The 16,791-nt window shown below is 36.0% G+C and overlaps 4 protein-coding genes across 4 annotated transcripts; all 4 read left to right on the top strand.

Annotated features, from left to right (window-relative positions):
• The first annotated feature begins 1,038 nt into the window (after window positions 1–1,038).
• Window positions 1,039–2,442, top strand: LOC116114583 (aspartic proteinase nepenthesin-1-like). The gene has a single exon (XM_031400726.1). It carries the CDS (start codon window positions 1,039–1,041, stop codon window positions 2,440–2,442), a length of 1,404 nt encoding a protein of 467 aa, XP_031256586.1.
• A 231-nt stretch (window positions 2,443–2,673) lies between these two features.
• Window positions 2,674–5,179, top strand: LOC116114598 (pentatricopeptide repeat-containing protein At3g12770-like). Its single transcript, XM_031400737.1, has one exon. It carries the CDS (start codon window positions 2,723–2,725, stop codon window positions 5,177–5,179), a length of 2,457 nt encoding a protein of 818 aa, XP_031256597.1. The 5' UTR covers window positions 2,674–2,722.
• Window positions 5,180–6,516: 1,337 nt separating this feature from the next.
• LOC116114593 (double-stranded RNA-binding protein 2-like) lies at window positions 6,517–9,828 on the top strand. The gene is made up of 4 exons (XM_031400733.1): window positions 6,517–6,764; window positions 7,586–7,833; window positions 7,958–8,177; window positions 8,470–9,828. Exons 2-4 carry the CDS (start codon window positions 7,588–7,590, stop codon window positions 9,711–9,713), a joined length of 1,710 nt encoding a protein of 569 aa, XP_031256593.1. The 5' UTR covers window positions 6,517–6,764; window positions 7,586–7,587; the 3' UTR covers window positions 9,714–9,828.
• Window positions 9,829–11,101: 1,273 nt separating this feature from the next.
• On the top strand, window positions 11,102–16,481 carry LOC116114591 (probable serine/threonine-protein kinase At1g54610). Its single transcript, XM_031400732.1, is given in 8 exon segments — window positions 11,102–11,320; window positions 11,690–12,139; window positions 12,466–12,750; window positions 12,874–13,191; window positions 13,510–13,737; window positions 14,547–14,647; window positions 15,138–15,255; window positions 15,831–16,481. Coding segments are annotated over 7 exon segments (1,767 nt in total). The 5' UTR covers window positions 11,102–11,320; window positions 11,690–11,761; the 3' UTR covers window positions 16,170–16,481.
• The last annotated feature ends 310 nt before the right edge of the window (window positions 16,482–16,791 follow it).

Below are 16,791 nucleotides of genomic sequence, written 5' to 3'. Positions count from 1 at the left end.
TTATTTTCTAAAAATAAGAACTACCAAAATGTGCATGCATATACTAATGTTGATTGGGCTGGAGCAGTCGATGACAAGTGATCTACTTCTGGTTATTTCACTTTTGTAGGAGGTAATCTAGTCACGTGGAGAAGCAAGAAACAGAATGTTGTGGCATGCTCGAGCGGTGAAGCAGAATTTAGGGGAATGGCCCTTGGGATTTGTGAAGCTTTGTGGCTAAGATTTCTACTACAAGATTTGGTTTATCAACCTAATCAACCAATCCAGTTATATTGTGACAATAAAGCAGCATGTGACATTGCTCACAATCCAGTTCAACATGATCGTACGAAGCACGTTGAAGTAAATAGATTTTTCATCAAAGAAAAACTGGATGAAAAGATTATTGAACTACCCAAGATTCGATCAGATGATCAATTGGCCGATATTCTTACCAATGTTGTCTCCAAACGTATTTTCTCACAAGTGTTAGACAAGTTGGGCATGTGTGACATCTACGCACCAACTTGAGGGATAGTGTTAAGATTTTCATAATATTGTGTAAATCTTTTGTAATCAGGTAAATATTATGTAATCTTTTAGTTATGTCAGGTATACGATCTCAGAATATTCTAGAGATTATATAATCTCCTAATTATGTCAGACAAAATATTGTGTAATCCACAATTGACATAATTAGGGGACTTAAGAGATCGTATACTCCCTATATAAAGGGTGTAACTCCTTAGTGATAAATCAATGAATTGAAAACATACAATTCTTCAATTAAACATTGGTATATAATTAATGCAATACTACATTAACTAAATTCAGGTGGAAGTCGCTTTATTATTATCTATTTTTGGTATAGGTAGCTGTAATGGCTCAAACATTTCATACTTACCAAGTCAGAAAGACTTTCTGGATTTTCTTCTTAATAAAGAACATTCACAATGAATTACTGCACCACCATAAATGAAATGGGTTTGTACTTCATCTCTCTCTCTCTCTCTCTCTCTCTCTCTATGTATATAAACAATAATATATCTTTTCATAAAGATGGTTACAATGGATATGATGAAAACCTTTGATAAATTATATGTGGCTGCAGTGGCCCTTTTCATTTACTTTCTTTCCATGTCCATTAAAACAATCTATGGCCTTAGAATTGAGCTCGTTCCAAGAACCTCAGTTGATTCAGTTTTGTTCCCAAAGAATCTTACCATAGAAGAGATACATCAGAGAATTGTAGATCTCTCTCGAGCTCGAACATTTCATCTGGCATCCGCATCTGTTGCCAAGTCCTCCCAAAACACACTCAACCGTGAGCCTGAAACATTAAAACCTCCAATTTCTTCTTCTCCTCTTGCTATTCTTTACTTAACAAAGATGTCCATCGGTTCATCAAAGTTCTCACCTTACTTGGTTGTGGACACTGGTGTTTATGATACATGGCTTCAGTGTGAAGGATGCAAAAGTTGCTTTCCAGTGAAGGGAGGAAGCTTTTCCGCCCAACAGTCCAAAAGTTATCATGCGTCGAGTTGTAATGACCCTCTTTGTTTCGACAAATCTTGTTTCAGAAACTTATGCTCATATAACTGGATGTACAGGGATGGTGGTTTACTTAAGGGGGTGCTCGGAACAGACAGTTTCACTTTCAACGGAGGTAACAGCACAGGCATAACATTTCCAACTCTAGCATTTGGTTGTGCATATGAAAGTCAGAACATAATTTTTGGTGGATACATAGGAAGCGAAAATGTGATATCAGGCGTGTTTGGTCTAGGGGCAGGGCAACGATCAATCCTGAAGCAACTAGAGACTGTAACCGACCTTCGATTCTCTTATTGCCTGCCTTCATGGACTTTTCCTAATGGAAGCAGCACTTTCCTGAGATTTGGCCCTGATGCACAGATTACCGGAGACGATAAACGAAAAGTACAAACAATAAGCCTCATGCCTAATATGTCAAGATATTATGTGAATGTGACAGGAATTAGTGTTGATGAGAAGAGACTTGACATTAATCCAGGATTGTTTAAGCTGAAAAATGATGGTTCGGGTGGATTTGCCATTGATTCAGGAGTGGGGCCAACTCTTCTCGTTCCTGATGCATATAGCGTTTTGAGAACCCAGATGATCAGGAATTTTTTCAGATATGCTTGGCATCCTATAGAAGGAAAGGAAACACCTTATGACCTTTGCTTTAAAGCTGCTTCTTCAGCTGGCAATATTGATGTTAAGATCCCATCAATGACAATCCATTTCCAAGGAGGTGATCTTGCTGTGGGTTCTAATTCTGTCTTTGAATCCATTGACGGTCTCTTGTGTTTGATTTTCCAACCTACTGAACAATTAGGACCAAACCTCCTGGGGGCATTTCAGCAAGCCAATAATCGTTTCTTGTTTGATGTTAAAAAATCTACTGTGTCCTTCGTTCCTGAGACATGTAATGAGAAGTAAAAGAAATTTGTGACTCTTTCATTTGAGAGCATCAACTATGTCATTTTTGTTCTTTTTTAAATAACCGTCAGTAAAAGATTCATTTTATATAACTCTTAAAACGATTTTTATATTGCGAATCAAAAGTCTTCAAGACACATAGCAAAGAAGCTAGAGCTACACATATACAAGTTTTCAGCTTTTCAGAAATGTGAGCATGGTAGTAAAATCTATTTGTTAAATTGCTACCCGTAACCAGTGGCTTTAACTCTTTAAGCCAAAACCCTTTTAATCTTCTTTTATGTCTTCTTCACTATATCTGCATATAAATCATTATATTGCCAAGCTCCCCTTGAAGCTTATTTTCTCATTAACTTACACTACTGCTACATTCCAAGATGTCCATTTTAACCAAGCATCATCAATTATTCACAAATTCTCATCACTCTTGCAACAATCTTCAAAAACCCTTAACTGGGTCAAGTCTATCCATGCCCAAATCATCACTAATGCCGTATCCACTGACCACTTTTTGGTGACTAAACTTGTAAAGCTGTACACACAGTTCGGCCTTTTAAGTTATGCTCGTTACGTGTTTGATGAAATTCCTCAACCAACAATTATTCTTTGTAATGCCATGGTTAATGGGTATGTGCAAAATGAGAAATACAAGGATACCCTTGATCTGTTTCGATCAATGTGTTGTTTTGATTTGGATATTGATAGTTACACCTGTAATTTTGTGCTTAAAGCATGCACGGGATTGGGAGATTATGAGATGGGTAGGGAGATAATTAGGTTAGCTTTTGATAAAGGAATAAATGATGATCGGTTTCTAGGGAGTTCAATGATTAATTTCTTGGTGAAATTTGGTGATATTGATGAAGCCAGAAGGGTTTTTAATGGAATGCTTGAGAAGGATGTTGTTTGTTGGAATTCAATGATTGGTGGGTATGTGAAGGCATGTCAATATGACAAGGCCTTAGGTATGTTTTTTAGTATGCGCAAATGTAGAATTACACCTAGCCCTGTTACTATGGTTAGTTTGATTCAAGCATGTGGACGTATGAGAAATATTGAGTTTGGAAAATGTGTACATGGTTGTGTACTTGGATTAGGAATGGGTGATGATGTTTTGGTGTTAACCTCTTTGGTTGATATGTATAGTAAGATGGGTGAAATTATACATGCTCGTTCTATTTTTGATGGCATGCCTACAAAAAGTTTGGTTTCATGGAATGCAATTATCTCAGGATATGTTCAAAATAGTTCAGTGCATGAATCTTTTAAGTTATTTTGTAGATTAGTAGAAAGTGGAGGTGGTTTTGATTCGGGAACCATAGTCAGCCTCCTTCATGGCTGTGCTCAAATAGCTGATTTGGAAAGTGGGAAAATTCTTCATGGTTGTAGTTTCAGAAGAGGCCTTGAGTTGAACCCCATTTTGTGCACTTCAATGGTGGATTTGTATTCAAAATGTGGTGCCTTAAAGCAGGCGAAATTTGTCTTTCACGGAATGAAAGAGAGGAATGTAATTACCTGGACTGCTATGCTTGTAGGGTTAGCACAGAATGGACATGCAGAGGATGCCCTGAAATTATTTAGTCAGATGCAAGAAGAGGGAGTTGCTGCTAATCTAGTCACTCTTGTTAGTTTAGTACAATCTTCTGCTCACTTGGGCTCTTTGAAGAAAGGAAAAAGTGTCCACGCACAATTAATGCGGCAAGGCTTTGCTTTTGATGCAGTTAACATGACAGCCTTGATTGATATGTATGCCAAATGTGGAAAGATAAACTCTGCTGAGCGGGTATTTAACAATGGATTTGTACCTTTAGATGTTATTTTATGTAACTCCATGATAACAGGTTATGGCATGCATGGTCATGGACATCAAGCTCTCAGCCTTTATGGAATAATGATAGAAGAGGGAGTCAGGCCAAATGAAACCACCTTTATTTCCCTTCTGACTGCATGTAGTCACTCAGGGCTTGTGAAAGAAGGGATGGCATTGTTTTACAGCATGGAAAGAGACCATAAAATTAGGTCTACGGATAAGCATTATGCTTGCCTTGTGGATCTTCTTAGTCGAGCAGGACGTCTTGAAGAGGCTGAGGCATTGATCAACCAAATGCCTTTTACCCCTAGCAGTGCTGTTTTTGAAGCATTTTTGAGTGGATGTCGAACTCACAAAAACATCAATATGGGAATGAAAACTGCGGATAAACTACTCTACTTGGATGCAATGAATCCTGGCACTTACATTATGTTATCAAACATATATGCCGAGGCAAAAAGGTGGGATGCAGTAAACTACATCCGGGCCTTAATGATGAATCGAGGAATTAGAAAAACACCAGGATATAGTTTGATTGAAGTAGAAAACCAAGTCCACTCTTTTTTTGCAGGAGATGATTCACATCCAAAATGGGCAGAAATTCACAAGTTCTTGGAGAATTTGAGATTACAAGTAGAGGCATTAGGCTATGTGCCTGACACTAGCTGTGTTCTCCGCAATGTGGACAAGCCAATGACGATTAAGTTACTATGGATGCATAGTGAGAGATTAGCCATTGCATTTGGACTCTTAAGCACACCAGTTGGAAGCTTGATTAGGATCACAAAGAACCTTCGTGTATGTGGAGACTGTCACAATGTGACCAAATATATATCAAAGTTAGTTCAAAGAGAAATTATTGTAAGAGATGCTAATCGTTTCCACCATTTTGTTGATGGAAACTGCTCTTGTAATGATTATTGGTGAAGAGAAGTCATTTTTTTTCAAGCCACATAACCCTCAAGAAATCAAATGTTAGGTTGCTGAAACATAATTTTCTGGTGTTTTGGTCAACATTGACAGAACTTAAAAGATAAATTATTCATGTTGGTCAGAGACTCAGAGGTGGAGTTGCTCAACCAGATTGGACTTAGAGTATTCATTTTCATGACATAAATCTGAACGCCCAACTAGGAACTAACTAGCAATTACTGTGGCATTTATTATTTGCATCACTAGCATTGATCTTTTTGCTTAGGTAAAACCTTATTCTTTTTTAAGTTTTAAAAGTATGGAAAAAAAAAAAGTCTCTTAAATGAAGCTGTTTGATTAAAATGTCATGCATACTAAATTAAGAAATATATCATAAAATCATCATTTATTAAACCTTGACCTAACATTAATGAGTGGATTCATTGAACATAATATAGATTTTATATAACTCAATATTTGTGTTTAATTCAGCATATCGACCTAACTCAATTAACTTTATATACGTCCTTTTATATCATTTATCTACTTTGATTCACAATATACACTATAATAATACATATAAATGATTTAAATTAAGTCATATTTAGATTTAAATTGAAAAACTAATGACATTATCTAATAAAGATAGCTATTAGAGTTTTTATTCAATCAATAGTTTCAGGATCCTGAAGAATTGGTTGAGATACGCGTAAACCAGCTTGAACACCTGTAGTCAAAAAAAAAAAAAAAAAAAAAACTATTACCTTTTCTTAGATAAGTATTGACTAATTCTCAATTCTTTCACGCAAGAACATATAAAAATTTGATGCATAAATTAAACTATAAAAACAATGAAAACATGTTAATGGATGAGTACAATTAAGTAAAAAGCAAACCTTTAAGTCATGGTTAGAATTTTACATGCTACACTACAATTATAAACTACAATATAATATAAAACATTATTTTATCATATCCACCAATCCTAGTTGGCATTATAGTCTTTTTTTTTTTTTTTTTTTTACTACTGACCAAAGGTGTTCGAATTAAATCAATTTACGCGTATCTCAGCTAATTCTTCAAGACTTTGAAGACTGAAACTATCGATCGGATAAGAACTCTAATTTTGGAGGTTAAAACTATCAGCGGGATAAAAACTTCAATGACCACTCCTATAAACAACCCGACTCAAACTCTTCAGACTAGGTGGCATTATAGTCTCTCATCCAAAGAACACTTTCATCTTTGACTAGAAAAAGATTGTGAAATATTGCATTAAAAAAAAAGCATTTAAAAGCAAGAAAAAATGGCCCAACCAAACACTCCTTAACAACTACCCAATAGACAAACGCACAAACGTGTGAAAAATGAGAAGAAAAATGTACCACATAACACACATTAAACACTACTCAGCTGTTTTTTTCATCGTAAATTTCGTATCTTGTCAGCACTCACTCAACTGGCGTCAAAAAAAATGAAAATCCCACTTTACTTCTCTTGCTATACACTGGTTCTACCTCACTTTCTCGCTACTTTTCCGTCCCTTTCTCGGTAAAATCTTGCGGCTTTGCGAAATCAGACAGCCCCGTGTGCTCAGTAGGTCAGTTACTGTTTTGTTTTTCTTTTCTGGGTTCACTCCCAGATCGTTTAATGCTTTTTTGTTTCCGGGTTAATTTTTTTCCTTTGTTTGTTGATGGATTTTGAGTTAATCTATTGCCATGACTGGTATTGAAGTGAAATGATGATAGCTTTGTTGTGTTCTGGGTTTGTGAAGGGTGTGATCGAGGTGGGTTTTTGGATATTGTTGGTTTGTTAAATCTTGCGTATGTTTGGTTGCTGAGAAAATGTAGGAAAAGGGAAGAGATTAGCGAGAATCTTTATTTATTGTGGATCAAAAATGGTATTTTGTTTTATTTTTGGTAGCTTCTTGATAACTCTGTTGCGTGAACTTTTAGGAACTATTTTGATTTGATACTTTTTTTAGGCATAAACTTCAGCTGGTCTTTAATGTTACCCACTTTGATTTATGAGAAGCAAACTGGAGAATTTAAGGGCTGGTTACTTGCATTCCTAAAAATATGTCTGAAAATTTTGTGAATGGAAATGAGGGTGGTTTTTGACAATGTTCCTTTTACTTTATTGTTTTTTTTCCTTTCATTTGTGGATACTACACTTGAAATCGGAGTTAAGAAAAATTTACTCAATTTTTCTTCCTTGAAGGTTAGGGTATTCAATGTGAGTAATCCTTTTTTTATTTTGGTGAACTGGCTGTTTGATCCAGATTAGGAAAAGACTTTGTCAATAAGCTAATTGATGCTTGTGGAATATAATTTTTTGAGCTGATAGACTATTCCTTTGCCTCTGTCCCTGTTAAACTCAAAATGTTTTTGTTTCTAACATACATTTGTTTCGTATGTATAGGTATGTATAAAAACCAATTGCAGGAGTTGGCTCAGAGAAGCTGCTTTAACCTACCAGCTTATTCATGTATCCGAGAAGGACCAGATCATGCCCCTCGATTCAAAGCAACTGTCAACTTCAATGGAGAGACTTTTGAAAGCCCTACATTTTGCTCTACTCTGAGACAGGCTGAACATGCTGCAGCTGAGGTAGCTCTAAGCACACTTGCAAATAGAGGTCCTTCCAGAGCATTAGCTGCAAGAGTTCTGGTGCGTTCATAATATATTCTATTGTTGTTTCTTAGAATTTCATTACCTTATCTGGAAAGTTTACATGTGTCTCCATCTCTTACTCTTAATTTGGTTGTGTTTTTGACACTTTTTTGCTGCTCAGGATGAAACTGGAGTCTACAAGAATTTGCTGCAAGAGACTGCACACAAAGCTGGCTTAAATCTTCCAGTGTATACCACTGTTCGATCAGGGCCAGGCCATGTTCCTGTTTTCTCATGCACAGTTGAGCTTGCAGGGATGAGCTTTACAGGGGAACCAGCTAGGACAAAGAAACAGGCTCAAAAAAATGCTGCTATGGCTGCTTGGTCTACCTTGAAAAGATGTATGCATCTCATCTTTCTCCATTAGCTTTATGATCACAGTACTTTAGTTGCTTTGGAACAGGGAAAGCATGACTTCCAATTTGATAGCTTAGGATAATATTACATCATGTAATATAAATTGCATGGGTTGTTTGATGCCTTTTAAAATAGTACCCGGATCATAATCGGGTCACCGCCTCTGATTTTCTTTGATTTCAGATCGTGATTTATACAAAATCAGCGTGTTTCTTGCTTATTGCTTAATTTTAGTTTACAGAATTATTCTAATATGTTTCTTCACTGTTCTTGCAGTGTCTCAACGTGGCTCAACTGTATCTACTTCATCTTCTTCTTCCTTGTTAGAATCCAAATGCAATGAAGAACAGGAACAAGTTGTCATTGCTCGCTTTCTTTCTTCTTTGCAACAATCAGAGTCGAAGCACTTCTTGCAAAATGACTGCCAATATGGACATCAGAGGTTCATTCCTATGTGCAGAGGCCTAACCCCACCAACTTCAAGCTTATATCCTCAACAATGCCAAAGTTGGGCCTACCCTAGTTTTTCCCCGGAACTGACCTTGTGTCAGATATGGCAGCAAGAACAATTGCTACAGCTTCAAAACCACCTGTTAGCTCTTCCAGTTTCACCAACTCCACCACTTGGTCCTCAGATTCTTCCCTATATGCAGTCTATTTTCCGCCCAAACCACGCTTTATGTATTCCAACAAGAAAACAAGAACCATTACCTGTAGAAGGACCAAGGCTCACAGTTGCGACCTCCAGTCCATCGCTGTGCTTCTCAAGTAAGCCAGTTCCTGAGCCAATCAGGAACAGATCCACGGTAACTATTCAAGAAATACAGGAGGAGAAAACAGAAGAATCCTCCAAATTCACACCATCTGTAGTTCCAGATGCCCCTGTCTCTGTTCGCACCAATGCTGAACCTAGAATGGAGCAATCAACTCAAGAGGATGGTAATAAGAAGATTGTTGATTTGGAAAGCAAAATTAGTGTGGAGCTTGAGGGGAAATTTGAAAATGTTAAATATGAAGGAAGCCAATCTGGGCAATCTGAATTGTCTTCTCATAGGAACTTGGATTCTGGTTTTAGGTTTGACAATCTGCATTTACAAAATCCACGAGTTCATTCATATCCAAGAACCCATTATCACCCAAGAGCAAGTTCTCATAGAAGTTCCAGACCACCTTCATCTGCTGCAGCTACTACTGCAATGAGAACGGTGGGTCCTATATCTTCAGCGAGGCCCCTTCCACAAAATTTGGCAAGCCGGATGCCTGCTCCACCAAGAATGAGAACCGGAGTTTCTTCATGCTCGACCATACCCAGCACTGAAAGAATAAACCTTAGACAAGTTCATCCCAGTTTTATGGCACCAGCTGTAAGAATACGAACCGTTGTACCAGTTTGTTCAGCTCCACCACAAAGACAAATGCCAAGTTCCGTCCAAGAAGCAACAGTACCCAATAGAGAAAAGAAAGATACCATACAAGATGTATCAACAGCAGCTTCAAAACTTGATAATCTTCATTTATAAGCAGAGTATAGATCCTAAGATTCATGTTATTTATTTGTTTCTTTTAAGATATGAATTATTTATATTTTCGGATACTATGGCAACGATACCTAGTAATAAAAATATATATTATCTATATCTATATATCTTTGTAGACATATTCAAGCTATACTGTTCATAGTTATTGAAGATGATCTGTTTGTTGAAAGAAGTACTGGAGTGGAGGATATTATTGTTGTTGAATGTTTCATCAAGAAAAGCTATTTTATCTCTTGTGATGGTTTAGGCATCTGGTTTTGTAAGAGCAAACGTAGTTATAAAAAAAAACTAAGTTTTGTTTCCTAAAACGATAAAATGTTAAATACTAATTTTAGGAGAATTTGTTTTCACTAGAGTAAAGCACTTTTTATTTGAGTGGAAGTGCCTAATCTGTTTTCACTAGAGTAAAATCACTTGTTATTACCTCTTCCTCCTAGTCTGACGGGTAAACCCTTTAGCCACTAGGTTAGTTATATTCAGGTAAGAGAGGTATTTATATATTTGTGTAATTATCTTGATTCATTGGATTTGTAGATTATTCTACGATCTTGAAGATAAACAGGTTTCAATGTGGACTTGATTATCTCATATACCTTGTAAAAAAAAGAAAAAGAAAAAAAAAAACCCAGTTTATTGAGTGAATACTTTGATTGGCTTAAAGTGTAGAGACATAATTTACAAACAAAAGAACCAATAGCTCATCATTTGGTAGTTTCAATTCTTTAATCCTATATTTTATTATTATTAAACTATTTCCTATTTTTTTTTTAACAAAGTTTAGTTTGGTAATACAGATCAAAGTGTATATAAAAACAAAATTTAGTAAACATGTTGTTCCATAACTGTTAATTTTTATGTTTCTTTAAGAATGGATTTAATCAATTAACTTCATTTCATTTGCAAATGTCTCATTCACACCACTATTAAACTCTTCCAAATAATTAATTCAAATGAAATATCATTTTCATTTTTTCAAGTTAAATCCCACATTTAGTATTTCTAAAATATTTTTTTATGAGTTAATTAATTTTCAAATTTGAGGTTAGGTGCAAAAACATTTTTTCACCGTACAAGGGTTAGAAAAAACTTTTGAGTAAACAGTTGACGGTTTTTACACTCAAGAATTATAATAATACTAAAACAGTTAAGTATTAGATCAAAACTTAACATTGCTTCATATTTAACTAATAAAAAACGTTGTTAAACTTTAATTTTTGTTAATATAAATAAATATATGGTAACTGAATGGACATCTCATTTACAAAATACGAATACAGCTTGGTATGTAACTTTACTTGGAAACTAGAAAAATTAAAGAGTGAAAATAAGAAAAAGTGAGCGTAAATTGAGGAAGTAAAATCCCCGCGGGCTGAAGAGGTGAGCTGAGCTGAAGGAGAGAGAAAGAAATAGGTGTTTGACCAATGAAAAGTAGAGTTCTTAGTAACATTAACAAAACAGCAACCGATCTGCTCTCAACTCTTCATTTTTGTTCCATTTTCTTATCTCAAACACCAACATATTCACTTCCTAAACAAACACTTTAACCTGTTTTCTTAGCTTTAACTCTCAGATTCATTCATCAAATCAAACTCTCTCTCTCTTTCACTTGTTTTTCAATCACCTTCTTTTCACTTTTTCTCTCTCTTGGTATATCTAGCTTTCAACAAGTGTATTCTTTTGTGGTTCTTTATTATTATATTTGTTTTGCCTTTAAGATCATTTTGACTTTCAAGATACAACTGGGTTCTTCAGGTGTGTCGTTATAGGGTTTATGATTTGTATGTTTCATTGATTTATCTTGGTTTTTTTGTGAGTTTTGATTATCCTGAGCTGTTAGTATTTCTTTTTTTTTTTTTTTTTTTTGAAGATCACGTAGTGAAAAGACTCGGTGTATTTTTATTTTTATTTTTATTTTGTGTAGTATCGTTACTTATAGTTTGAATTTGTTTGATTTGTAGTGATTTCTCGCTGATTAGAGATGAACCCACATAGAACATGGTGAGAAATGATGTTTTTGATTAGATTCAGAAATGGGGTGTGTTTTGGGGAGAGAGGTATCCTCAGGCATCGTATCTGAATCTAAGGAGGTTCAAAATTTGAATGTTGAATCTAATAATAATGGGAAAGAAGGTGCTGTTGCTGCCAAAAAGATTAATAGTGAGGTTGTAGAGGTTCAAAATGATGAGGCCAACCAGAAGAAGGAGGAGAAGAAAGTGGTTGATGGGGACAAAAAACCAAGGGGGGAGAGGAGAAGGTCAAAGCCAAATCCAAGGTTGAGTAATCCACCTAAGCATTTGCGAGGTGAGCAGGTGGCTGCTGGCTGGCCATCATGGCTTACTGCGGTTTGTGGAGAGGCACTAAATGGGTGGATTCCACGTAGGGCAGACTCATTTGAGAAAATCGATAAGGTTGGTCATTTGGTCCTTTGGAAGTAGAGTAATTGTCAATTTGTTTTGAGTTTAAAGAATAAATTTACGAGCCATGTTAAGTGAGATGGATACTTTGCAAAGTTCCCATCTTTAATTTCTATCACAAATGATGTAACAATGATATTTTTTCAAAGATAATGTTTTTATGATGGTCAATTTTCTTTTAGTTGAAGAATTTGATCGGTTACATCATTTGAGATGGGGGTTTTATGATGATACAACATGGCTCTCAATCCTTTCTTTAATTTATTGATTTATTAATGTTTATGTGTCTTCAAATGTTGATTTCTCCTTCCTGATGGTAGATTGGGCAAGGAACGTATAGCAATGTGTACAAAGCTAAAGATATTTTAACGGGTAAAATTGTTGCACTAAAGAAAGTTCGCTTTGACAATTTGGAACCTGAGAGTGTGAAGTTTATGGCTAGAGAGATTCTCATATTGAGGAGATTGGATCATCCAAATGTTGTAAAGTTGGAAGGTTTAGTGACTTCAAGGATGTCATGTAGTTTGTACCTGGTATTTCAGTATATGGAGCACGATTTGGCTGGACTTGCAGCGAGCCCAGAAGTAAAGTTTACAGAGCCACAGGTTTGCCATAGCTTGTGTCAAATCTTAAATTAAAATGCATCTCCTCATACATTTCCTTGGTGGGTTATCTAGTACAAAGAACCGCACCGCTTTATTTGACATGTAAAGTTTATTTAATTGTAGGTTAAATGTTACATGCATCAACTGCTATCTGGACTTGAGCACTGTCACAACAACGGTGTGCTTCATCGGGATATTAAAGGGTCAAATCTTCTAATTGATGATGGTGGAGTACTTAAAATTGCTGATTTTGGTTTGGCATCTTTTTTTGATCCACACCATAAGCATCCCATGACTAGTCGAGTGGTTACTCTATGGTATCGGCCTCCTGAGCTGCTTCTTGGGGCCACTGACTATGGTGTGGGTGTGGATCTCTGGAGTGCTGGTTGCATTTTGGCTGAGCTATTGGCTGGGAAGCCCATTATGCCGGGTCGTACTGAGGTAACTATACTTACAGTTTTGGCTTTAATCTACTCTTTGCTTCAGTTGTATTATGTTGTTCAATGTTCATGTCTAAATCCTTTGGCATATATTTTGAGTGCTATCTCCTTACAATTTTTAATTTCCAAGAACTTGAAGGGATATTATAATGAGGCAATGACATAGGCAAGGAGCAAGCATTATGCTTGTATGAAAACTATTAGCTGCAATAGATTTTGTTATGCTGTAGTCTACTGGATGTGTAATATGTTAAAGTTTATTGTGGGGAGCACATTTGCCATTTTCACTGCTATTTACAGTATCTTAAATGCTGCGTAGGTAGAGCAGCTACATAAAATATATAAGCTATGTGGTTCACCATCAGATGATTACTGGAAAAAGTCTAAGTTGCCAAATGCAACCTTATTTAAGCCACGAGAGCCCTAAAAAAGAAGCATACGAGAGACATTTAAAGATTTTCCTCCATCCTCACTGCCTCTGATTGAAACACTTCTTGCAATTGACCCATTGGAACGTCAGACAGCCACAGCTGCATTAAGAAGCGAAGTAAGTGTTTTTATATTCTGTGATTGTCCGTCTTCAGTTTTTCTGCTTCTTGGTTTAAATTTTTTTCACTCATTACTGAATCATATAGTTTTTTATACTATGAATTTAATAAGCCTGAATGTTACTTGAATTGGTTCTCCACATATGATAGGTGTATGGTAGGCATTTGTGAACTTCCCAAAATCATACCTGAAATTAAGCACTTCCAACTGAAAATTGATTTCAGTGTGAATGCACAGAGTCTCCTGCTTGAATGCAATGAGAAATTTGTAATAAGTGAGCAAGAGAAGGCATCATGCAAGTCTACTTAAGGATATCTGGCATTTGATCCTGTAATGCTTTCATCGTCTGTTAAAAGAGAACAGTGGTGGGAGTTAAGGGGGATCCTATTAAACAATGAATACTTTCCCAATATATATAAAAAAAAGATCATTATAAACTAGTCACTGACTTAATTTTCCTGTAAGAGTAGAAGCCATACTGACTCATAGAGTCCTTCCAGGTGTAACAGTGCAGTTTTAGCACTCATTGACTCTATTTTGTCTGTATTAAATTGAGAGAAATAGTTCTAGTTTGTTCCAGTTCGAGCTTGACATGAAACAGAGGTTTCTGTATCAAATATAGAAACTTGACAAATATGATTGAAAATGCCAGTATTCTATCAAAATCTTTGAAATATTATGGGGAGATGAGGCACACACATAATCTGGTGTACTGCTTGTTTGCATTTGCATTTCATAAGAAATCTTTTTAAAAGTGTGCCTTCAAATGTTCACTTTTCCATGATCACTTTTGTCACCCTTGTGCAGTTCTTCACCACGGAACCTTTTGCTTGTGAACCTTCTAGTCTCCCTAAATATCCCCCAAGTAAGGAGATGGATGCTAAACGACGAGATGATGAAGCTAGGAGGTAATATTGACTTTACCTTTGATGCCTGATTTTTTCTTGAAGGTCTTATTCTGGAAATTTGTGCATAGTGATTAAAGTGTAGTGATTTGAACTTGTTAGATCATCCAAACCCTTGATAACAGATTTACAATGAAAATTTTAATTTGGAGTGCATTAGCGCTATTGGAGGTTAAGCTGCTGTTTTTCACTCATTTGATTATGGCAACTGCATTGGCTTCAAATTTTCTGCATTATACTTAGTTTCTAAAGGCATTTTAGCATACTTCTCCAATCAATTTGTCAATATCTTTGTTTCAGACAATGGAGTGCATTAAGGTTCTGTTCTTGGAAATTCTCTTTGACAGATTGATTTGATCATTGACGTGTTACCATTGCTATATATCCCCTGTATATTTTATACTTGCTTCTACTGACACACTCAATATCAGCAAGCTAGCTATCTCTCACGTGTGAGTTTTAATCAACATGTTCCTTTCCTATGCTTTTGCAGACTAAGAGCTGCCAGTAAAGCCCAAGTTGATGGTGCAAAGAAGACAAGAACACGTGATCGTGCTGTTCGGGCAATCCCTGCTCCAGAGGCTAATGCAGAACTTCAGTCTAATCTTGATGTATGTCCTGTTGGTTGTTTCTATCAGAAATCAATATCTTCTATGTTTAGGTCTTGTTGTTGGTCAGAAAGTTACTGGAAACTGTATCTTCTTGAAATGCTGTGTGCTGTCCTGTCCTGGATCATAACCTAGTTCCAGTTGTGTTTTCTTCCACTTGTCTTTCTCAGCTGATGTCTGGTTGTTACTACATTAGATAGGGTGGTAAATGGTGAATCTTATTTGTTGAGAAGCATAAAGCTTGCTGAATGTAATCTTTTCAGTAGCTAAAATATTCGGCAGTTTGTGCTGCCAATGCTGAATGACTCAGAGAATCATGGCATTGAAATTTGAACTTTTGTTGCTTTCTGGTAAAGGTAAAAGATTGTTAACTTCAAATGAGCTTAAAAAACTTGTTGGATTCTTTCATGCATTTGATAAAGCGGCTTAGTCTTCATTCTTTGCCACTCTTAATGGCTTCCGACTTTAAGAGTGATTGGAGTTTTCTTCCTTACCAGTTGCATGTTTCATTGTATTACGGATCTCTACCTCAAAAGTTTTCACATATGTTAATTTGCCAGTATTTTTTTCTGAAACAGAGGAGGCGCATGATCACGCATGCAAATGCAAAGAGCAAGAGTGAGAAGTTTCCTCCACCACATCAGGACGGAGCACTTGGCTTTCCCTTGGGATCATCACGTCATATGGACATTTCCTTTGTTCCTCCAGATGTTCCATTCAGCACCACCTCGCTCAATTACTCAAAAGAACCAATCCAAACTTGGTCAGGTCCGTTGGTCGACTCTGCTAGTGTGGGCAATCCAAGGCGAAGGAAGCATGCTGCAGGCGATTCACGAGATCCATCAAAACCTCCAAGTGGAACAGTAAAAGAAAAAAGTAACAATTCTCGAGTTAAAGGAAAGAAAAGCATTATTTAAACTTTCTGTGCATACATCAAGAATGGTAGACTGCATTGCCAACACAGTTTCATAAGAATCTCATGACGCGGAGTATATGAATTGAGCCTGGTTTCTGCTTCTATACGAGAGTGAAATTGCTTGGTTAAATAGTGTATTGAGGGGTGAAATTAATTTTTACATATTTTCTATTTTACCCATTTTGTTTCTTTTGTCCCAAAGATACAAAAGCTTTCTGTTCTATTTGTTGGGATAGTGAAAGTTCTGCAGTTTTTATGTACATTTTGATTTGTCTTAAAAAACCTTTTTGGCACATTGTCAAAACTTATACAATTTTTTTTGAGACTTACAATGGAACATGATTATTTGCATTATCCAGGAGAATCTTATCTTAATTTTTTATGTTTAGGTTTAGACCTTTTAATTAACAAACACATCTTTGTCTTGCCAGCAGTGCTGATGAGGCTAATATCTCTTGTGGGAAACTTTCACAAGGCTCTATAAAATATGATAAGATGGTGTGTTTGGACTTTGGCCAAAAAGATTGTCATATGAGTCCATGCGTAAAGAAAATTAACAACTTGGAAAAGAAGCAACTTATACAACAAGGATAAAGAAAAAATATCAAATGTAAAGTATAAAA

The sequence above is a fragment of the Pistacia vera genome, unplaced genomic scaffold (assembly GCF_008641045.1).
Source record: "Pistacia vera cultivar Batoury unplaced genomic scaffold, PisVer_v2 Contig714, whole genome shotgun sequence".
Taxonomy (NCBI): domain Eukaryota; kingdom Viridiplantae; phylum Streptophyta; class Magnoliopsida; order Sapindales; family Anacardiaceae; genus Pistacia; species Pistacia vera.
This window is presented reverse-complemented; position numbering and strand designations above follow the sequence as displayed.

Excerpts from the sequence above, each read along its gene's own strand:
- LOC116114598 (XM_031400737.1), top strand. The coding sequence starts at position 2,723 with ATGTCTTCTTCACTATATCTGCATATAAATCATTATATTGCCAAGCTC.
- LOC116114593 (XM_031400733.1), top strand. The coding sequence starts at position 7,588 with ATGTATAAAAACCAATTGCAGGAGTTGGCTCAGAGAAGCTGCTTTAAC. Across the intron at positions 7,834-7,957 it reads CATTAGCTGCAAGAGTTCTG|GATGAAACTGGAGTCTACAA; the intron begins GTGCGTTCATAA and ends TTTGCTGCTCAG. Across the intron at positions 8,178-8,469 it reads TTGGTCTACCTTGAAAAGAT|TGTCTCAACGTGGCTCAACT; the intron begins GTATGCATCTCA and ends CTGTTCTTGCAG.
- LOC116114583 (XM_031400726.1), top strand. The coding sequence starts at position 1,039 with ATGGTTACAATGGATATGATGAAAACCTTTGATAAATTATATGTGGCT.